General features: G+C 35.2%; 1 protein-coding gene and 1 long non-coding RNA gene across 3 annotated transcripts in view; both read left to right on the forward strand.

The window, feature by feature from the left end:
• Window positions 1-5,207: 5,207 nt before the first annotated feature.
• LOC125661665 (uncharacterized) overlaps window positions 5,208-22,394 on the forward strand; it is a 68,099-nt gene continuing 50,912 nt past the window's right edge. For both annotated transcript variants that reach the window (XM_056146111.1, XM_056146112.1), the window contains exons 1-4: window positions 5,208-5,281; window positions 8,348-8,581; window positions 11,678-11,932; window positions 16,870-17,007. In XM_056146111.1, coding sequence (XP_056002086.1) covers window positions 5,215-5,281; window positions 8,348-8,581; window positions 11,678-11,932; window positions 16,870-17,007 — 694 coding nt within the window. In that variant the 5' untranslated portion in view covers window positions 5,208-5,214. The remainder of the gene's footprint in view (window positions 5,282-8,347; window positions 8,582-11,677; window positions 11,933-16,869; window positions 17,008-22,394) is intronic.
• The window catches only part of LOC130049069 (uncharacterized), a 2,737-nt gene continuing 2,388 nt past the window's right edge, over window positions 22,046-22,394 (forward strand). Inside the window, exon 1 of the long non-coding RNA XR_008797584.1 lies at window positions 22,046-22,157. This is a non-coding gene — a long non-coding RNA (uncharacterized LOC130049069). The remainder of the gene's footprint in view (window positions 22,158-22,394) is intronic.

Below are 22,394 nucleotides of genomic sequence, written 5' to 3' on the forward strand. Positions count from 1 at the left end.
TGCTAACCACTATATAGCGAGGTCTGGTTTGAGGAAGGCGGAGAAATTCACCATTATTGCAAAGTTGAGGAATGTATCGCTATGTACTTATACTATTTAATTTCAATTTGGTCTTTATAAAATGGTATAATCCCTCAACAACACTGTTGCTTTTCCATGGAGCAGTCTGATTACAACCGACCAGAAGTTATGATTAGTATCGAATATCGTATATGATTTAAAGATTTGCAGGAAAAACAAGCTATGTTGAGAAGAACATGTTGAACAACTATATTTTCGAAATAGCTCTTACCCCCCCCCCCCCCTATTTTTCAAAATAATTTCAGTTATTTTAATTTTGTATTTTGCAAAATCCTCTTTATCCCCGGTCTCATCAAATGTTGACAGCTTTTCTTCGATTCTGTATGTCATCTAGATGTATTTCAGGTTCAAGAGTGTCAATGTTCGATCTGTAAATGTATGAAGGTATACTTCTACCGCAATCAAATCATTATTTTCCAGACTCAGTTTCTTTAATTACGTCAGATATATAATAAAGATATCCCTGAGTTTGTCACTAGTTCATTAAAAAAAATGCCGGTACAGTGATAATTCAATTCTTGTGATGTTTAAAGACATTCGTAACGTTTCTCAAAAATAATATTTTCCTATTCTCAACATGAAGAGTTTGTCTGATTTCCGAAATATTGATTGATTGATTATATATTGTTCAAAGTCCATCTCAAGAATATTTCACTCATATGGAGACGTCACAATTGCCAGTAAAGGGCTGAAAAAATTCGGCCTATACTCGGGGTTTACGGCCTTTGGGGAGTGGGAATCTTTATCGTGCCACAGCGGTTGTGACACAGGACCTCGGGTCATCCGAAATACCCACATATAGTCACCTATATAGTCATTAAGTGTTTAAATACATTGTAGTAATATTACCAAACAGTTTATACACCGGTCTGGGTAGTACCTACCCTTTGATGTAATAATTCCGGGTTCGACACCCGAGTGTTACAAAGATTAACAAAATAATCGAAGCATAATGGCAGATGGTGAGACAACCAAATCGATATTTTACTTTTATTAAGTTATTTCTGAATGAGTTACAATTGTCATTAAAATTGATCAGGTTTCCTTTATCCTAGTTGTAAATTTGCTTTACCCTAATCATGGCAGAATTGTCTAGCTGATGTATCGCTATGGTAGGAGCTGGTCATGCAAATTGTATTGAATATTTACCATTTACTAGTTAGACTTGTACCACATTAACAACCACTTTTGCAATATATACTTGATATATTTTTATAAATTAGGTACAATGTAACGGAAGTGGTATGGTCTTCATATTTTCCGGTGTAGTTTATTTATTTTGTGGATGTTTTTTCTGCATTTTATTCTGTTTAGCGAGCTATTTACCCCGATATCAAACTGGGTATTGATTATCTTACCAAATAAATCATTCAAATATATCTGAAAAACAAATCAATATTGAACTCCTTTGGAGAGAGATCAAATGATGAACGTCCGATAGAAATCTAAATTCAAATGCATATACTTACGTGGAGGGTGTTAGAACTGCTTTATGTCATCCTATATAAATTTTTATACGTTGATAATTATTTCTTTTCCAAATTAATCAAATTTTGTTTTAAAGGGTGGGTGGGTGGGTAGGTGTTGATGAAAGCTATGTGAATTTAGTTATCAACCCTTAGTAATAAACGATGAAAATTTGTTGTCCAGTGTAAATTATTTTTAAATAATGTTTTTAACATTCATAGCTAAACCATAGAACCACATGCAAACGATAAAAAGTACAAAATACAATGCATAACACCAACAACTTATTTGTTTACGCCCCCCTATCCTTGAACATTTTCTAGATCCGCGCTTGTATTGCGTCTGAGTCCATTTAAAAAGAATATTCGTTTATTTTTATTTTTGGTTAAGTGAAAGTAGAAAAGTTACATATTTATAAATTTACCTCAATGTCTTATTAAACTTTTATTTTATCTTCCTATATGTTTATGAAACTATATGCTTTTTATGAAATGAAACCTCCGATGGTAAGTGTGCACTTATTGCGCTATGTAATTAGACCGCGTTGTAATCGCGGACGTACATTATCCTAAAGCGATATGTGTCATACGGTAATGTCTATGTGTGTGGAGACGCAGAGGACGATGAGTAGTATGATCATATCCCTCTCCAATGTAACGGTTTTAGAGGATTTGATTCTAATTAAACTGAAGTTTTTAATCCACTATTTCAATCCAATAATGACCCCCTAATTGATTGACAATGGATATGTTTGGTTCAAGAATAAATGAAATGAGTTATTGTGTGTTTTGTGTAGTATAGGATGTGGTAAATTGATATACAACTCTTACTCTTGTGGATTTAATAGTAACGTTTTACACACAATGGAATGTCAGAGGGAATTTCCCTTTTCATTAATATAAGAAAGCCGAAGTTAACCACATCCACTACATCTCTATCATGTATTTTGAAGTGTTCACAAAATGTTATTTCCTTCTGAAAGGCCACAGTGCATCCGGTCATCACACAAGTATTTTACATTTCTGTAAAAAAAAAAAATCATCAAAACATGTGAATAAACTCTATTTAACGAGCGGTTGAAGATAAAGCAGCATGACCCCCCCCCCCCCCACACACACACACACACACACCCACACACACAACACACACAAAATTACGAATGATATTACTTTTAAAGATAAATTTTAGATTTGTTTGATGCTCATGGTAGAAAAAAATAAAGTTTATCTTTATGTTAGACGTGTTCCATCCTCTTTAGTTTGATACGAGAAGCCAAACCGACACATCACTTAAAAAAACACAAATTTCGTAACTTCCTGGTGTACAATCAATAAATAGATCTCCGACAGTACGTGGCACGGGAAGAGTATTTTATTCAAATATAGTAACAATAATGAAAAGGCTAGTAGCAGAAGATTAGGAAGTAGTGTTTCAGGAAGTAAGCTAACGAATGGGAAAAGGAGATAAAGAGAGCGCATGAGAAGATTTTAATTACCCTCTCCTTTTCTGTGTTTTCTGTGTGTATGTGTATGTTAGTACAATTACTGTTTAGTTTGATTTCCTCCATTTGCAAATATCTATATATAACGCTGGCCAATTCAAAAACTAGAAACATAATTTGAAAGAATATGATCCAAGAATTATTCATTCAAAAATATTGCCATTCTAAATTTGTTCGCTATAATCTACGTTGAAATTGCAAGCTATTTGTATCTAGTCGGGTCAAAAGTTCATGCACTGTAGTGTCACAAGTCTAATTTTATGAATAAGATATATGTATTCGTATATGAGAGGGAGAAGGGGGCAAAGTGTCTATTCATTCAGTATTTGATAAAGATGTCGTATAAGAGAATATACAATATTTTGTCCTTCATCTTAACCTAAAGGAGGGAAATCTTTGTTAAAAATCGCATGACAGATACTTGGAAAGCCTGATAATGCTTTAATTTAAAGTTACATCGCGACATTTAACACGGAACACTTCTTGATTGACTTGTTCTTTGGTTGTATTACAAACTTGTGCTGACTTCTTGGTATATCTCCTCGCCATTTCCATAAATAAGCTTTTTTCGGTGTCCTGTCCCGTAACACCCACTATGTCTTAAACTTTTGAATAAATTGTGTACATAACTCCTTGTATGCTGTTGCTTTTCTGATTACAATAAATTGAATATATAGAGACTGTGAAGAATTTTATATTAATATAGCAATTTTCATCTTGCTGTTTTACATCCTAGGGATTGAAAACTCAGCATTTATGGCTTTTTTATTATTAATGTTCTATCTATAAGACAATTAATGAACTTAATGCTAATTCAACATAATTCAATTATGATGCACAATAGTTATTCCAAATATCTTCAGCATATTCCTCGGTCTCCATATGTTGGGAGAGAGAGAGAGAGAGAGAGAGAGAGAGAGAGAGAGAGAGAGAGAGAGAGAGAGAGAGAGAGAGAGTTATAAGAGACTAGGAATGAATTAAAAATCGACGTATATCGTTGATGATTCACGTCAACTTTAAACTCTGAGATATCAAAATCATGATGAGCTGAGGTGTAACAAATATAAATAACCAACGTTCAGCTGAGATATTAATGATATTTATAGTTATTGTTGTTGGCCGTCTTACCTCATTATTACCTCATGATTATTTATAGTGTGGTGTCGTTGGCGTAGCGGTTAGGCTGTCAGAATCTCGACCTAAAGGTCATGAGTTCGAGTCCTGGCCGCTGCAGGACCAACGTTGTGTCCTTGGGAATGGCACTTTCATGAATGTCCTCACTACATCCAAGTGTAAAAGGGGTACCTGGCTATAGACAGTGAAAGGTATTGTTAGAATGTTAGTGCTCTAGCGCCTGTAATATTAGCTTGCACTGTAGGCTTCCCAGGTAGCTGAGGAAGTTCTAGATTGATATAAGGTATGCCGGGTTAATACTGTATTGTAAAGCGCTTTGAGCAGTTGGAAAAAGCGCTATATAAAACCATTTATTATTATTTAAGAGGTTAATGGGTTGGATAATAGATGGTTGTGCATTGCTTAACTTCCCTCTCGATGATCTTTCACTGGAGACGTCACCGTTACTGGTGAAGAGCTGCAGAAATTAGGTCTATGCTCGGCGCATACGGCCTTGGAGCAGGGAAGTATCCTTATTGTGCCACACCTACTGTGACACGGAACCTAGGTTTTTGTGATCTCATCCGAAGGACTGTCCGATTTAATTGCCTCTCACGACAGGCAAGGGATACTGAATACCTATTCTAACCTGTATCCCGAGGAATAATGGAAAATGTACAACCCCACGTGTGTAAATGCATATAGTACATGTATATAGTTTTGTATGTGTAATGAACACACGGACACCGTGTTCCTTGAAATTCATAATAGCCTAATGATATACTGATAGTCATTTACAGTGTCCTTAGATTGGTAATCAGCATTCAATAACTGTAAGATTCATAAGGTACACCCTGACCCACTATCATTCATTGAATGAACTAAATTATGGAAATGACTTAGGAAAGGCACGGTGGTTGTAGTAGAGGATATCACGTCTTTTGAATACCTTGGTTCAACGACCCCCCTCCCCCGCCCCAATTGTATACTGTATATTACAGAAGTGACGTTCAGCTCCAGTTGTTTGTATTCAACTTCCGTGTTGGGTTTGTATGGCGGTCACCATCATGGTGTCAATATATCTCCTAATGATGATTTGTATGTTTTCCCATGCGTACGGTAAGGACATTTCTTTTAATAGGAGTTCACGATCCAAATTGAATAGGTTGTAAGATATTGTAATTTGTAGAAAATTATAATCTTTGCTACTTTTTATTTCTATTTTGATAAAGAAAAACCTAAGGTTTTACAACAAAAAATCAAAAGACATTATATACATGTATATATTTCACAATATTTCAGTCTTCGTCTGAGCTTTGTGGCTGGTTTTAATGCAAGTAACAAGGTGCAATTAATGTTGTGGACTTGTTAATCGATATCTAAGATTATGATATTTATTAGATTATGATTACATTGGAGAAAATTTAATAAGATAAATCCATTTTTGATTACACGGATATCATACATTACTGTCAGTGGCGGATTTAAGGGTAAATCGTGGTATTTTGTTTAGAAAAATGTACTGAACGATCAAAGAGACAATGATTTCTTCCACTCCCGGATACATCTTTTTATTTCTTTAATTACTTTATTGGGATAACTTATTTCCCCCCCAAAACCCTGAAAATGTGCGTCATTTTACTATTTCGCCTTATTAAACGTGATATAGAATAGTACAAATTATTTGAACAGGAGACATATTCCAAGCCCTATAAAATTTGCAAAATCCAGGAGTTTCCGGGGGCTTCGCTCCCTGGGTCACCACCAGGGCTTTGCCCTGGATTCACTGGGGACCTCAAGGCGGCCCCTAGACCCCATGCCTCATAAAGTCGGCGCCCCCCAGTAACCACAATTCCTGGATCACCCCCTGACTGTCCCTAAATGAAAATAACAAGAATAAGGTATGTTTAAAAGGATTGGATCTATTACATGAATATTTTCATACACAATACTTAATTGTATTTCGCATCACATTTATGAATAAAAAATGAAACTTTCATTAAGTCAACTGCAAACGACAATTTCCTTTCATCTTGCCAATGTTTTCAATTCCTTGATATCCATTTCACGGCATTGTACAGTTGAACTCGGAGATATCTTCTAATTTTAAAACAAATTAAACATCAGATAACTTTTGCACAATTGCAAATCGGATTTGACATCTGATGAATTGTTGACATATTTTCGAATGACGCATATGCATCACGAAACTTTATTGGTCGTATTTTAGTCAACAAATACCCTGTTACGCTATATGTCAGACTATATATATATATATATATATATATATATATATATATATATATATACATATTTATATATATATATATATATATGACATGTTCTATAATTGTGCTTATGTATTTGATGTATAGTTGTATTTGATGAATAGTCGTATTTGAATTGTATACAGATTTTCAGTGACTTCACGATATCTAGCATCTACATATCTACATGTATGAGATTGATCACTGTTCGTTATCTTCACCTTGCATGTAACACCCAGTGTTATATATTTGTACTGTATTGTATATTTGTTCCCTAATTTGTAAATCCTTCCCTTTTAATCTAAATAATCGAAATTGTGAATGTCCCCTAGATCTACCCCACCTCTGGTATGTTCAGTCGTCTGTGTTTCCCTTACTCTAACATTTGTATTCTTTATAGGAAGTAAAAGATTGATCAATGTTCGTTATCTTTACATTTTTATTACATAGATACATAATTTTTGTTTCCAATCCTGAAAAATGAATTCAAGCCTTTATCGCACAATTGAATAAACGCTCATGTCATTTTAGTCAGTATGTATTAATCGTGTGTTTCAGTTGCCTTTCCAACAGCCTGCATCAGTCTAAATACATGTAGTGTACAGTTTAATAGCTTTGCAGTAGATACAAATATGTTTCCGCATATGGATATTATCTGAAGTCAATATGTCACAATAATTTCATTTCCTTGAACAATGATTGTAGTAACGTATATATTACAATGATTGTAGGGAGAAATATCATGTCACATGGTGGTATCGATATTTTACGATATGAAACTAACACATCCGGTGTTAACTTTGTCAAAAAAATATATATCAGGCGCACTTACAAGACGAATTTTAAGTTTCAAATATATCGCAATTGAACATTGTTATTGAGAATGAGTGACAGAGAGTAAATACAAGACATTCCACTTTAGGCACTTCAAATCGTATGCAGACTTCTTTTTAATTTAAACATATTTCATTGAGAAACTCAACAGGTTTGGGCGACAGGCATAGCCTATGTAGGCCCTCTCCCATCCGTGTTTGAAGACTTCAATACGCTATTCATGACCTCTGCACTCGTGTCGGGATTGTGTGAAAACCGACTATAGTACGTTCTTTACATAAGCAGAGTGTTTTCCTCGATGTTCTCCGTGTTAACAAGATGCTCTCCTGACCGGTAGGTTGCAGTTAAAATATCCTACAATTATAATATTTACCTAGACTGCTGTTACACTTTGTTGGCCTTTGATTAGGCTATGGGGTAAGATATTCCACCAAGTGATACCACTAGTTGCATAATTATCACGTGCGTTTGACGGAGTGCTGATTTTAAAGTAACGTTTACAACGGCAAATGATCGTAAAAGACTCGACGTGGGAGAATGTCACACTCCTTGTAGCCGTATTGATGGCAGCGGAGGAACACAATATAGCATGAAACGCATGTAGTCCGTTGTAGCATACACCTAATAATAATAGAGGGAATATAGTCCTTGTAATAGAAACATGGACATGAGGCAAGCATAACCGAATACGTCTGTACTATTTACGATCACGCCATGCAAAACCCACTAAACAACTGACATACTTTCACTGTCCTTTGATGACACCGATGCAATGGCACTGTAAACATTTGAACAGCGACCTTCCTACGTCCATTATTTGCATGTTAAGAAGTGATTAAACTCTAATTCACATGAATTGCATGAAAATAAAATCGGTAATAAATTTATATATTTAGCGGTAGTGATGCAGTGAAAACGTATATCAATGTTGTCGTTACACAGTGGATTTTTTCCCGCCAATTATTTCCATGACCTACCTAAAAGTACCCGCATGTATCTTGTTCATGAGGAAATCATATTGCTGCATAATTAATGTATTGGTTTAAACGTTCGATAATCGAATATTAGTTTTAATTTTCTACAGAAAACATTGCTCTCAACAAACCGGCATGGCAACATCGTCAGTACAACCCAGATAACGATGTATTCCATGCAAGTAATGCAGTGGATGGACTGAAATCTGACCTCAGCGCCTGGGGAGGACAGTGTGTCGTATCGGCTAATAAACGACAGACAGCCACATGGGGAGTGGACCTAAAGGACATCCTCAGTATACATCACATTACCATTTATTACAGGACGGACAATGTTGCATGGGGTTTGTTATATCTACAGATAGATACAGCTTGATATTATAGTAATCCGTATCGTTAATATGGTATAAACTTTAATATTATTGGACATGTGTTATCAAATGACCCATCACATGTTTCCAAAGTATACGAAAATGCATACATGTTGTCTTTCTTATGAATATGATTATTAATTCTAATGTTTAGTTCGCCGAACTCTCTCGATAATTAGTCAAAGACGGATTCAAATCTAAGCTTTGATTGCAAAAAAAAAATACCGTTAATAATTTAGGTAGTCACGTGGTACAGTGACGTTAGATGTGAACGTTTTCGATCAATTGATTATGAAAGTAGTTCTAAATATCTATAGAAATCAACTTTGGAATCACTATTATTCACCATGGACAAGATTCATTTCGATGGTGACAAATTTTCCGAGTCTTAACATTCCAACTGCATAATCGTTATCCGCCAGTGCATATCAATGGCGCTGTAAATACCCAATAATACAAGATGGAAAGGGAGCATCAAATCGGCAATTACGATTATATGTTTACATGGGGCACTGTCTAAACAATATCAAGTAAGACTATTGATTTAAGATTCTGATTGATTGATTGTGTATTGCTTAAAGTCCTTCTTGAGAATATTTCACTCATATGCGAGAGGAAGGACAGTGTGTGTGTGTGTATGGGGGTCCCTCTCTTTCCCTCTCATCTCCTTATTCCCCCCTTCAAACCCCTCTTCCTGAACTGAATTATATTTAATTTGGGTCCTGAAGCGTATTGCATGCCAGTTTACTACCCATATGCAATGCTTATAATGAATATGAATATATACCAGGTTAACGCTATGTTGCAAATGTCAAGGGCGGATCCAGGAATTGTGGTTAAGGGTCTTGAGGCAAATTTATGAGGTAGGGGGTCTGTGGTCCGCCTTGAAGCCCTCAGTGGGCTCAGAGCGAATCCCTATGGGGACAGGAGGCGAAGCCCACGGGAACTTTTAGATTTGACAGACTTTATAGGGCTTGAAATATGTCTCCTTTGTAGTCATTTTTATTATTGACTGTCATTTTTAAGAAGGTGGGATCAATGAAATAAAGGTTGCTTTGAAAAAAAAAAGGTACAATCTCCCAATAGAAGTAATTTAATAAATCAAAAGATTTTATCATATAATTCTCTGAGAGTGGAAGAAATTGTTGCTTCTTTTATTAATAGTTTATTTTTTTTCTAAACTGGAGACCACGTTTTGCCTTAAATTTGAAAAATTTTGGGGGCGGGGAGCGCGCGCTGACTGCACTCCCTTTAATCCGCCAGCGAATGTATTCTTTATTTGTAAATCGTGTCTTTTGTCTGTCAAAGCACAATTGGAACGCCACTGAATACCTATATCCGGTGCGATCAATTTTATGCAGGTTAGTTGTGAAAAATAAAATAAAAAAACACGAAGGGAGTTATAAAAAGAAGTATAAGAACATCTCCAATACACCTCTTCCTCCCCATCCCATCCCCTCCCTCTCAACTCCCCCTACTCATACATGTATGCCGGTGAAAAAAAATAGCCCTATGCTCAGCGTTTATTACTATTGAGCAGGAAGTTATCTTTTTCGTACCACACCTGCTGTGACAAGGGACCTCGGTTTTTTGCAGTCTCAACCAAGGGACAGTTCCATTTAATGGCCTCTTACGACTAGCAAGGAATACTAAAGACGTATTCTAACCCGGATCCGCACGAGAATTTCAGCGTCCGTAATAGGAACTGTTTTATGTTAAACCGTGCGATTACAGTATTATTTTCATTTCGACTAAAGAATGTAACAGATACAGTTTCGGTAATTTCAGCATGGTTCAGCTGTACATTAGAAATGAAATTATAAAAAAGAATATCATTATGTGAATTTGTTTATTATTTATTTTTGGATTAGAAAAAATCGATGCATACTTATGCGCCGACAAAGAATTACTGACGTCTTTTCCTCACAACCTCCTTCGAAAAAAAACCCAACTCGGTCAATATATCTCCCTCTAATAGCTAACTAGTACACCTGTACCTGGCAAAAACAACTAATTATTATGGGATTGATGAAATTTATCACTGTCCATGATCTTCACATTTCATACTACAACGTTGCCATATATATGTCTACTGTTGCGGTTTCATTTCAAAAAACAAATCAAACTGAATATAAAAATCGCAATGCTTAATTTTCATGAAGCACCATGCCTTTCTTTTTCTTCCTTTCTTATTTTTTTATGATCTATGCGTCGTTAGAAAGTTGGAACACGGCGTTACTCTATTTGATGTTCATTTTGTTTTAAATTTTGAATGCAATATAATTTAATTTAAGATTAGGAATCACAATGTCTTAATATTTATAAATGCAAAGGTTTTATTTTTAATCTTTATGTTTTTTCTAAATCTATGAGTTGGTAAGAACTGGGAACACAAGAGTTTGGTGCTAGAAGGCCGCTTTGCAATCCCAAGATGGGAGAGTGTATTTGTGAAATGATGAAGACCAGAACAAAATGCATATGTTGTAGCCTAGCCGTGTCTCTATTACCATTTTATTGAGGGTTAAATGGGTCTCTGTCCAACTGCTTTCTTTGAAAAAGTAACCCTAGCTCCAAAACAAGAATCACTCATGTATTTTCCTCGCAGCCTCCTTCGACAAAAAACGCCTCGGTATACATATTTTCCTCTAACAGCTAACTGGAACAACTGTACTGGGCACAAACACCCCACTACATTATGGACAAACCGATAATGAGATAATTGAGTTTTTGTCAATTATATCTAATTCGTTTATAAAATGGCTACTAGCCTTTTTCATATCGTTTTTGCTCGAGGTTGCATATTGCTTTACAAGCAATGCCGCGTAAAAATTGCATATCGAAAAAAAAATCAGTTTCGTCGATTTCAAACTCGAAATCTATGCGAAATATTTCATTTAAACCATGTATAAAACCCTTTTAGGCATGCAAAGAAATGATTTTTGAGAAGTGTCCTTTAATAGTTCAGGGATGCAGCAAATGACCATTTAAAAGGTTTAGGGGTAGTTATGATCCGTCTGTTATTGATATTTTGTACGGAAAAAAATATATTGTTTATGTTTTATATCTCAGGTCCAAAAAATGCTTATGGTGGAAGATTTTTGGGCTTTTCGTTATACATATCAAACACAACTGACAAAACACAGGGAGAATTGTGTTTCCACGACACAAACTACACAAGGGATACCATACCTGCCGTCCTTAACGTCACGTGTCCAGTGCACGGACGATACGTCATCTACTACAATGAAAGAAAACAAAGAGTGATCTACCCTGCTGGATATAGTACCAACGCATTTAATGAACTCTGTGAGGTAGAGGTGTACGGTATGTTTAAATGTTTTATAATTTTATTAAGGTATAACCCATACATGTACATGTTTCATTAATATACTTCAGTAATACGCGTTTACAACGAAGACAAATACAACACATTAATGAAAATATTGACATTTTTCTTTTTCTCTAAATATTGCTACCGTTCCTTAAATAATATTTCATGATACTATTTAGATAAAACTAGCTCATTTTTCAATTGCATACTACAAAAGCATAGATTTGGACTGAAAACGAATTCAACGTATTTATGAATATGGTGAAGTGTAACCCCCTTATTTCATGACAACATTTCCAGATCTCTGTATTTGCAGTGTAAAAATGGTATAATTGTTTCGTGCATTGCGTATTTACGAATATTACATTTCCATTCCATGACAGCAATGTATGTCAACCGTTGATATAGAGTTCTCCATTTTACGTTTGCTCCTTTCTCACATTTATGAGAATATTGCAAATGTCCTCTTCAAAATGAAACTATAATGATGACAACTGCATGTCATGATATGAATCTTGACCAAGGTATGCACCTTCAATCTCATCTAGTCACTTGGGGTTCCAAGAATAAACGTTGATCCTCAGTACCCCTTGTTTGTTGTAAGAAGCGACTTAATGCAGCGGTCCTTCGGGTGAGACCGCAAAAATCGAGGCCCCGTTTCACAGCAAGTGATGCACGATAAAGACGTCTCTTTAAGAGGGAAATATTCTTGAACGGAACATTAAGAATCAATAAATCTCAGCGATAACGACTCTTTGACATCCCAGGGAAATGTCATATTCGACTCCCCGATTTTGACAAATCACCACGTACAACATGTGCATTATTTAGTAACCTAGACCATGTATATCTCAAAATAAATATTGATTTACATATGACATATTGCAAATCTCGAGGAAGGAACAACACTTAATTAGAATGTCCCCACCTTTGAACAACATTTGGATAATTAGGCATGTAACGCTTTAGAAAACGTAATGTATCGCACCCCCGACTTGCATTTTCAGTGCACAAATATCAGTTGCAAATTTGATATAAAGAGGCTTATAGCAAATGCGCTCTTTCTATTGGCACTCAATCTTGGTACTCATAATTATTTCAACTGTGACACGATTGCGGTGTTTTTCTTTGTAGTTTACCGTTCTGTATAACAATACAGTATAGGGCAACTGTGAGCGGTGATATTTGTTGCACTGCATTGACCATAAATACCGTATTAGCTAAACATTAACTAACTTATGTATCTAAAGTACAGAACGATATAAAAAATAAGTCATAGGAATGCATGGTTTTATTGAAATGAGTTGGACAATTATTCAATAATATTCAAAACCAATGATAAAAATGAGTGTAGTTAGCACTGAAAAAAAATGTGTGTGGGGATCCTACTTAAACATCTCAGAAATAAAATTCCTTGAGAAATATGAAATTTTCACAATCTGAAAAGGCACTTCATTCAACACAATAAATATCCATACAATTATAACACACACCCAAACTTAAATAAAACTGCCAGTAGTAAATTTTTTTTCACGGGAGTGAAATTAATTTTATCACCGTATGTTAACCAGCTTAAATCTATTGTTTATTTGTGATTGGGGTTCATACAATTATTTCTTCTTATTACACTGAATTATCTATGGGTATGGATTTCCCCTGAATGACCAATTCGCCGAACTGCTTCCGTAAATGATTTTGAAAAAAGGATAAAATAATTATATTAATAAAAACATAAGCGAACACAATGCCGCATCCGATGTTTAACCCCAGAGCAGGAAATATTTAGACTTACAGTCAACAATCGCTGATGATAAGAATTTATTTATTAGATTTTTGCATTAAAGGCATTGGACAGTCAGCAGTATCAGCAGCACTGCATATGCATGAATGTATGTATGGACATATGTATCTGTATGTGATTTGCCAAAAGTGTAAATTGTATAGCCCCAGGGCTAGGGGTCTTGGTATTAGAATGGGACGAAAATGGTCAGTGAATACTTTTGAATGTGTTAACAATTAAACGTTTTGTACCGCTTATTCATAATTACCATTCCATTTTTATTTCAAATTTGCTATGAGGAAAACAAGGATGGCATACATGTAATGTTTATATTTAAGGGCTTCTTGTGGTTCGAGATAAAAAAAAAAAACCTGTCATTTATTGACTAAATCAGAATTCTTCGAAACAATTACACATTCAAATCTGTAAGATAAACTAAATGCAGGTGATGAAAAGTACCAAGATTTAAAATGCCATGATCTCCAGTACAGGAACTGATTCCAGGATATGGCCAGACTTGGTGTAGATTGTATACATGTATATGTGTAAAACATTTAAGTACTATCTATTCAATACAATTGATACTAAATTACAACTAAGTAGATATTGAGAAGGAATAAGTAATCCTTCACCAAATTTGTAAATTTCATGATCCCAGGTGTAAGGGTTGTGGTTTCGTGGTGGGACCAACATTGTTGCAGTTATTTGAAAGATTTCTTTAAAAGCAGTAAAGGATGTACCAAAATTGTGAATTTTGAAACCCAAAAATGACTCTAGGACGGATGCAAAGGTCCTATCTTGTTAATGTAATATAGCTTATATTTATACCATGTCTTTCATCAGTATGGGAACTTTCGGAACATTTAAGTTTTAAGGTACCTCCACTCTCATATGACTTATAAAAAATAATGGTTCAAAGTAGAAAAACTTATTGATTTCTACTTAATGTACATGTAGGTAAATTTAATCAATAACGAAAAAAAGTGTTGATGTTGCCAACGTTTGAAAGATGCCAGACATACTGCAACAAAAATTTATCAACATAATAAAAATGTACACTATGATCGAAATACATAAACACTGGTGAAATTGACAAACTTGTTATTTCAACAGCTTAGAAAAATAATTTTGGGCATCAACGAAATAATTGTATAAAGGATATGAAAATAAAGATACAAGCAAATGGTCAACTGTCCTTGACAGTATATTTGCAGTATAGATAATTTATTATTTGTAGAAAATATAAATATCAAATAGTTTACTGAATTTCCCGCTATATCCAGTGGTTACAATTCATTTTAAAGATGCATTTCTATCAACAATAAATTTTAATGAAATAAAGATTTTGGCACAAACCTATGATATAACATGAAAATGGAGCTACCTTAATCTTGCTTTATAATGTTGTTGAACATTAGAAATTAGTTTGAATATCCAGAATATGATTTTTTTTTCAAGGTTTTGATAGCCCTTGGGGCTAGTTTTAATTTTCATTGATACTTAGGTGACCGATAAGGCCTTTTGAATTTTTAGAATTAGTTTTCAGTTTTTTTTTTAAATGTATAAACAAGTTGATGAATAATAACAATTGAATAGGTGGGATCCTGGGTAAAATAAGTCCCCAGTACCTATCTTGTCATAAAATTGGGTGTTCATTTGGATGAGACCACAAAAACTAACGCCCCATGGCACAGCAGGTGTGACACGATAAAAACCAATCCCTGCTTAAAGGCCATAAGCGCCGAGCATAAGCCTTTTTTGCAATACTTCATCAGCAATGGTGACGTCCCCATATGAGTTAAAGATTCTCGAGCTGGACATTAAACCATATGTAACCAATCAAATACTAGTATAAAAATTACAAATATAAATACAACTATAAGGATATGAATATTCATGTAAAACAGAAACTGAAAAAAATGTAGATTTAGAACATTTTAATCAAAGAATCAAAATGTAGTCTGCAAACTCTTTCAAAATGTAAGTTGATGGTTCTGTATTCAAGAGGATAGAGTTGAGTAATAAATGAATAATGAATCTCGACGAAGGGAATCAGTGCTCGACTATTACCTACATAGTTATAGAATCCTGAGAAGTTGTGTTGAAAAGCTGAGGAGTTAACATCTTTAGAATTCAGCAGTGATTGCTTCTTCACTAAACGCTATGTATGATTACCAACCTTTCGGACGATGCCTTAAAAATCGAGGTTGCATGTCACGATATGTGTTGGAATATTAAAACATCATCACTTCTAAGGCCGTGAGTGCTAAGCACAGATCTACATTGATAGTAAATGTGCGTCACCTATAAAAAGCAAACGATATGGAAACAGTAGTGCTCGTGGTGGGTGTGGTAAAAGTAGATCTTATTCCTCTTAAGCACCCAATCCCAAACCCCTGATGTGTTCAGTGTCTCATGTTTGAACTGCTCTTAATTTTGTATTTTTGATATGATTTATGAGGTTTGTAAATGATCGTTATCTTCATTTTTCGTTCAGAATAAATGTACATGTCATCTAAAATACATCTTGCATTTGATCTGAAAATTACCATATAAACCGTAAAGCCATAAAGATTAATGCTACAGATCTTGATCCGTTATAATTTACTTACAGGGTGTTCCTTTTCTTTTCGTTTCGTGCGAACCGTTCATCGTGTCGTGTAAACTATTTATCGGTCCTTCGAAACCGATCATCGTTCCGTTCAATTCAGCAATCATTCCATGTAAAGTATGTAGCGTTCCTTGCACACTGTTTTATCAAAGAATAGTTCCGTGTAATAATCATATTGTGTTGATGAACGGATTAAGCTGCATCCATAACAACGTGTAGACTATTCAAGCAAAGCCCTAGAAACAATAGATCGTTCGTCTATTGATTCGTGTATCTAAATGTATTTTCACAATGTTTATTTCTCTGAGATGGAGATATAGAATGAGAGAGAGAGATAGCATCGATCCCTTATTGAATTATAACATATAATAATCAATTAGATATGGTGTGGTCCATCTTAATATTGGCGTAACTTAGTCGAACGAAACTGCCCCAAACGTTACGCCTTTTAACTCTTTAAGCAAATTCACTTTCAAAAAATATCTGTTTTGTGGGTTTTATATGTTTAATGATAAATGACACGTCTTTTTATTCTAAAGGATGTCATAATTCTGGATATTACGGAGAAAAGTGTTCCCGTCCGTGTCCAGTCAACTGTAGAATTCGGTATTGTCACATAGAAACAGGGGTGTGTCAGGGATGTAAACCTGGATACAAAGGTCATCAATGTGAACAAGGTATGATGTTGTCTTTAAATGGATATATGGTGTAATTAAAACATGAATGTTGCGTATCTTTGCAAAGGATGTTTCGTAATTATTGGTTTTGATATCGAAACGAATGCTTCATATTTTAGATAGACTACCTTAACGCGTAGACGTTTAATGGGATCACTTTATAATATAGTTAAATACTTGTAAAACTTTGTTTTTAAAACAATGTCTGGAATCAAAATTACAGCAATTCATAAGTAAAAAATAGATACCTACCCATTAAAGAAAACTCCAGTCGTCTGTTATAGAGTTTTATACAAAAAGGAAGGAAAAGGTAGCAAAGGTTCCGTAAAGATACTTGAGAGTTGTTTATTATATCCCTCAAGACTTTCAAACTTGTTATGATGTAGTTATATTTAATTCATGCAATGCCCTCCTTAAGTACATGTTTCACAACCTTGGAGAAAGGATATTTAATGATACCAAATAAGTAGGAACACTCCAAGACCAATCTTCAAGGTTGGGTGACTATGCCATTGTGTTCATAATCATTCAAATTATAATTGTCAATGATAGGTAATGATGATGGGCACGGCTCATTAGATAATGAAGGTTGAATTTGATGTACTAAACAGTCATTGTAATCCACAGATCTGTTAAAGAAATTGGTGAAAGCAATTGAGTTTAAAACGAAAAACAACAGAAACAAGTACATGTATTATAGAAATATAGAATGACAAGATAGGTTCTAGGAAGGAATTGTCATCTCCAAAACATTGCCAGATTTATCCTTTGCTGTACATGGAGTCAATGTTGACGATGGGATTTTGGTAGGATCGCGTACAATTTCGTTGCATGGATTTTAGGAGCAGGAGGTTGCATACCTTCTGGAATTTCTTTTTCTTTTCCTCAGATGTTCTTTTCTAAGTTCGGACTGCGCAATTTCTATATTCACTACGTTCCATCATTTCATGTTCCTCAAGCCCAGCGTTGTACACAATTGAACAACAATAACTCTTCCAGGTGATTTGCCACGTTTTAGCTTATCTGAGCTAAAAGCTCAAGTGAGCTTTTCTGATCACCCATAGTCCGGCATCCGTCCGTCTGTAAACTTTTAGCATTTTTGACTTCTTCTCAAAAATTACTGGGTTAATTTCGACCAAAGTTGGCACAAAGCATCCTTAGGTAAAGGGAATTATAAATTCTTAAAATATGGGCCAAACCAACTTCCAAGGGGAGATAATCAAGAAAAGGTAAAAATAACGTACAGTCATTAAAAATCTTCTTCTCACTAACCACTGGGCCAGAAAAGATGGAGCCACAATAGGGGATCAAAGTTTTACATTCAAATATATAGGGACAATCTTTAAAAATCATCTTCTCAAGAACCACTGAGCCAGAAAACCTGATATTTATATGAAAGCATCCTGATATAATGCAGATTCAAGTTTTTTAAAATCATGGCCCCTGGGGGTAGGATAGGGCCACATTAGGGGATCAAAGTTTTACATGTATTGATTGATTGATTGATGTTTTCCGCCACAATCAACAATATTTCGGTTATCTGGTGGCGCCCAGTATTTGTTGGTGGAAGAGAGAACCCAGATACAATGTACCTGGGAAGAGACCATCGACCTTCCGGAAGTAAACTGGGCAACTTTCTCACTTACCGGCGCAAGCGGGATTGGAACCCTCGCCGACAGAGGTGAGAGACCGTGTGATTTTGAGCACGATGCTCTAGCCACTCGGCCACGGAGGCCCCGTTTTACATGTATACAAATATATCGGAAAATCATTAAAAATCTTCTTAAGAACCATTGAGCCAGAAAAGCTGAAATTTATATGAAGGCTTTCTGATATAGTGCAGATTCAGGTTTGTTAAAATCATGGTCCCCGGGGGTCGGATGGAGCCAAAAAAAGGGGATCAAAGTTTTAAATACAAATATATAAGGAAAATCTTTAAAAATCTTCTTCTCAAGAACCACGAAGCCAGAAGAGCTGATATTTACATGAAAGATTTCTGACATAATGCAGATTCAAGTTTGTTATAATCCTGGCCCCCGGGGGTCGGATAGGGCCACACTTAGGGATCAAAGTTTTACATATAAATATATAGGGACAATTTTTAAAGATCTTCTTCCCAAGAACCACTAAGCCAGAAAAGGTGATATTTACAGGAAAGCTTCCTAACATAGTGCAGAGTTAAGTTTGTTCAAATCATGGCCACCTGGGGTAGGATGGGGCCATAATAGGTGATAAATATTTTACATACAAATATATAGGGAAATCTTTTAAAAAATCTTCTCAAGAACCACTGAGCCAGAATAGCTGATATTTACATGAAAGCTTTCAGATATAGAGCAGATTCACGTTTATTCAAATCATGGCCCTGGGGGTAGGATGGGGCCAAAACAGGGGATCAAAGTTTTACATACAAATCTATAGGAAACATCTTTTAAAATCTTCTTCTTAAGAACCATCGGGCCAAACAAGTTCACATTTACATGAAAGCTTTTTGACATAGTGTAGATTCAAGTTTTCAAAAACCATGGCGTCCAGAGGTAGGTTGGGGCCATAATAGGGACTACGGTTTTATCTGCAAATATATATGGAACGTCTTCTGATATGGACCAAGGTGACTCGGGTGAGCGATGTGGCCCATGGACCTCTTGTTTGTCAATCCCAGCATCAATAAAAAATGACTGCATGTTCTTACCAAGGGTGTTTACACCAATAATCTGAGTCAAAAATTTTGCACTAAATCCTTGTCAAGAGGGTGGAACTATATATAAAATGGACCCTTATTTGGTATTCATGCAAGATACCGAATGATAAGGTCCAGGACACGCCGGGAATTTTTGGTAAATTGAGTTAAGATTTCTGGTGCAAGTTTTCTCTCTTTTAAAGTAGACCTATACACGGCCTAGGTCACAATCAAATGTAAATGCGGAACCACGCGTCCATTTTCCGAAATGTGGTATTTCAAAGATATCAGTTTGATTTTTTACATGGCGATATGATTGTCCGATATTAATTCCTTCCAAGGCGTTCTTATCAGCTGCGGTCAAATTTTGTACAATGTATTATTTTTAAAAAAAAAAGGGGGGGGGGGGCTATATATGATTCAAGCTTTAGATAAAAATCGGTTGGAGAATAGACAACATTTTGGCGGATGAGGGCGTCCGTGAGATACATTGACTATTAATGTATTTAAAAGTTTTACAATCATCCATGTTCAACATATGGGATTACGCGGGCATCAGAAAGTTGGAGAGACGGATGGGAAAGGGGGACCAATTCATATTTCCACCAGCATCATAATAATATTATTTCTTTTGTGAGGATCCGGGTTAAAGTAGGTCCTCAGTACCCCATGCTTGTCGAAAGAGGCGACTAAATGGGACGGTCCTTCGGATGAGACCACAAAAACAGAGGCCCTGTGTCACAGCAGGCGTGGCACGCTAAAAATCCCTACTCAAAGACCATCGGCGTCGAGCATAGGCCTACGTTTTGCAGCCCCTCACCGGCAATGGTGACGTCTCCATGAGTAAAAAATTCTCGAGCGTAATAATTGCTAATTCAAAACTACGCAGCTGTTGAATCCAAATTATCATGAACAAATACATGGTAAGCTTGTGTAAAAATAAAAATTCACACTTCGCTGCTCCAGTGACCACAGATGTCGTAGTTATGTTCGCTGCTCCAATGTTGCAGATATTGACGCAAGCTTCAAAGAACGGCTACAAATAATTTGTTTTATTTCACCGACCGTCATAAATTTGTTATTTTTTTCCTCATCCCCTCTCCTGTTTTTCAAAATTATCGGGGCGGCATCTGTATAATGCGATTACAGTGTAGTTCCTTATTGAGATTGCATCTTCTAATTGCAACCCACATGTATCTGTAATACTTATAGTTTAACATAGTTCAAATTATTATCCAATGTTGTAAATATACTCAAATTTCACATGTCGTATGAAAATATGATAATGTACAATTCAAGATTTTTTTTTGGGGGGGGGGGGGTGTACTTGTTATAGAGCTTATAACTTTTAAAATGATGCGTCAGCATATGATTTTCTTACGCAAATCATTTTTCTGAAATAATAATCTGTAAATTAGAAACAATTTATTCAAAGTTTAGTCCATAAAATTGGAGGAAAAGACCAATATTGACATCAAATGGCATTTTCAACAGTATTTCTTTTAACATGTGTGGGCTCACAAAGTGTACATTATGAAAATAGTTATTCAAATTTATTAAGATAAATGATTACATATAATTAAATAATGGGTATATAGTCTATGTTGCTTATTACAACCCATTTGTTTTGGAAATATAATAAATATTAAGAAAAATAAGAAGGAGAAATACATTTTCATTAATGCTGATTATATGTGGATGGGGTACTTACTTTTGAGAAGCAATAACAATGAAATTAGCATGTTGACATATATATTTTTCAATGTTTATCTATTACTAGAATATATATCTATCTTATAAAGGCAATTTTTTCATGATTGAGTCCATTTAAGGCAGAGTATAGGTCTACCTTAAACCACCTTTGACATGAATGCATTGAAAGTAATGTGACCTCCACTAACAGTAAATTCTTGAGCGTGGAGTTGTTTATGCTCACTAATAGCTTAGAATCGTAGAAAAGTACAACATAGCTAAACCCAATTGGTGTCCTTTTGTTGATTATGCCCTTCTCCCACAGCTAAAGGACTAAGACCATGTTTATCAAAATTCGGCCTAACGTCCAAAGTGAATAATTTTTTGTTAGAAATATCCTCTAACATGTTCTTTTCCTATAATGTACTGGTTTTTATACGTAGAGTTCGTGAAAGAACACTATTTTTAGGTTTACATTACTAGTATAAATCCTATAATTTGCTCTACTTTTTAAGATTGCGTCATACAACGTCGCTATATATTATTAGAAGTGGTAACGTATTGTAAAACATAATTATGCAATGAGTGGTTTAATATATAATAAGATCTTGAAAAAGAAATTTTATCTCCCAATACGCAAGAAGGTTATTTTACTTATAGCCCGAATGGCACACCATATTTTTCAATCTCCTTCATTCGGCCATTTTCACACACCGCACCGTTAGCCTGTTTGCGCTGTTCGTGGAAGTTGCAGAGGATGTACTCATCGCATTTCAACGTAAGTTTCAGAAATATGAATATACTTCACCTCTACTCGTTAAACTGTATAACCAAATAGGTGTACCAATTGCTCTTAAAAATGATAAACAAGTCGCATGGAACGAATAGTATGGTGCGCATGTGGTGTGTTGACATAAACTCATAATATTCACGCATTGGGCTGTTGGAAATCCCACAACAAATCTGTTAACTGTTGTCAACATATATTTATTGTTTATCTATTATAATTATATAT

This window comes from Ostrea edulis, chromosome 8 (genome assembly GCF_947568905.1).
Source record: "Ostrea edulis chromosome 8, xbOstEdul1.1, whole genome shotgun sequence".
NCBI classification, from domain to species: domain Eukaryota; kingdom Metazoa; phylum Mollusca; class Bivalvia; order Ostreida; family Ostreidae; genus Ostrea; species Ostrea edulis.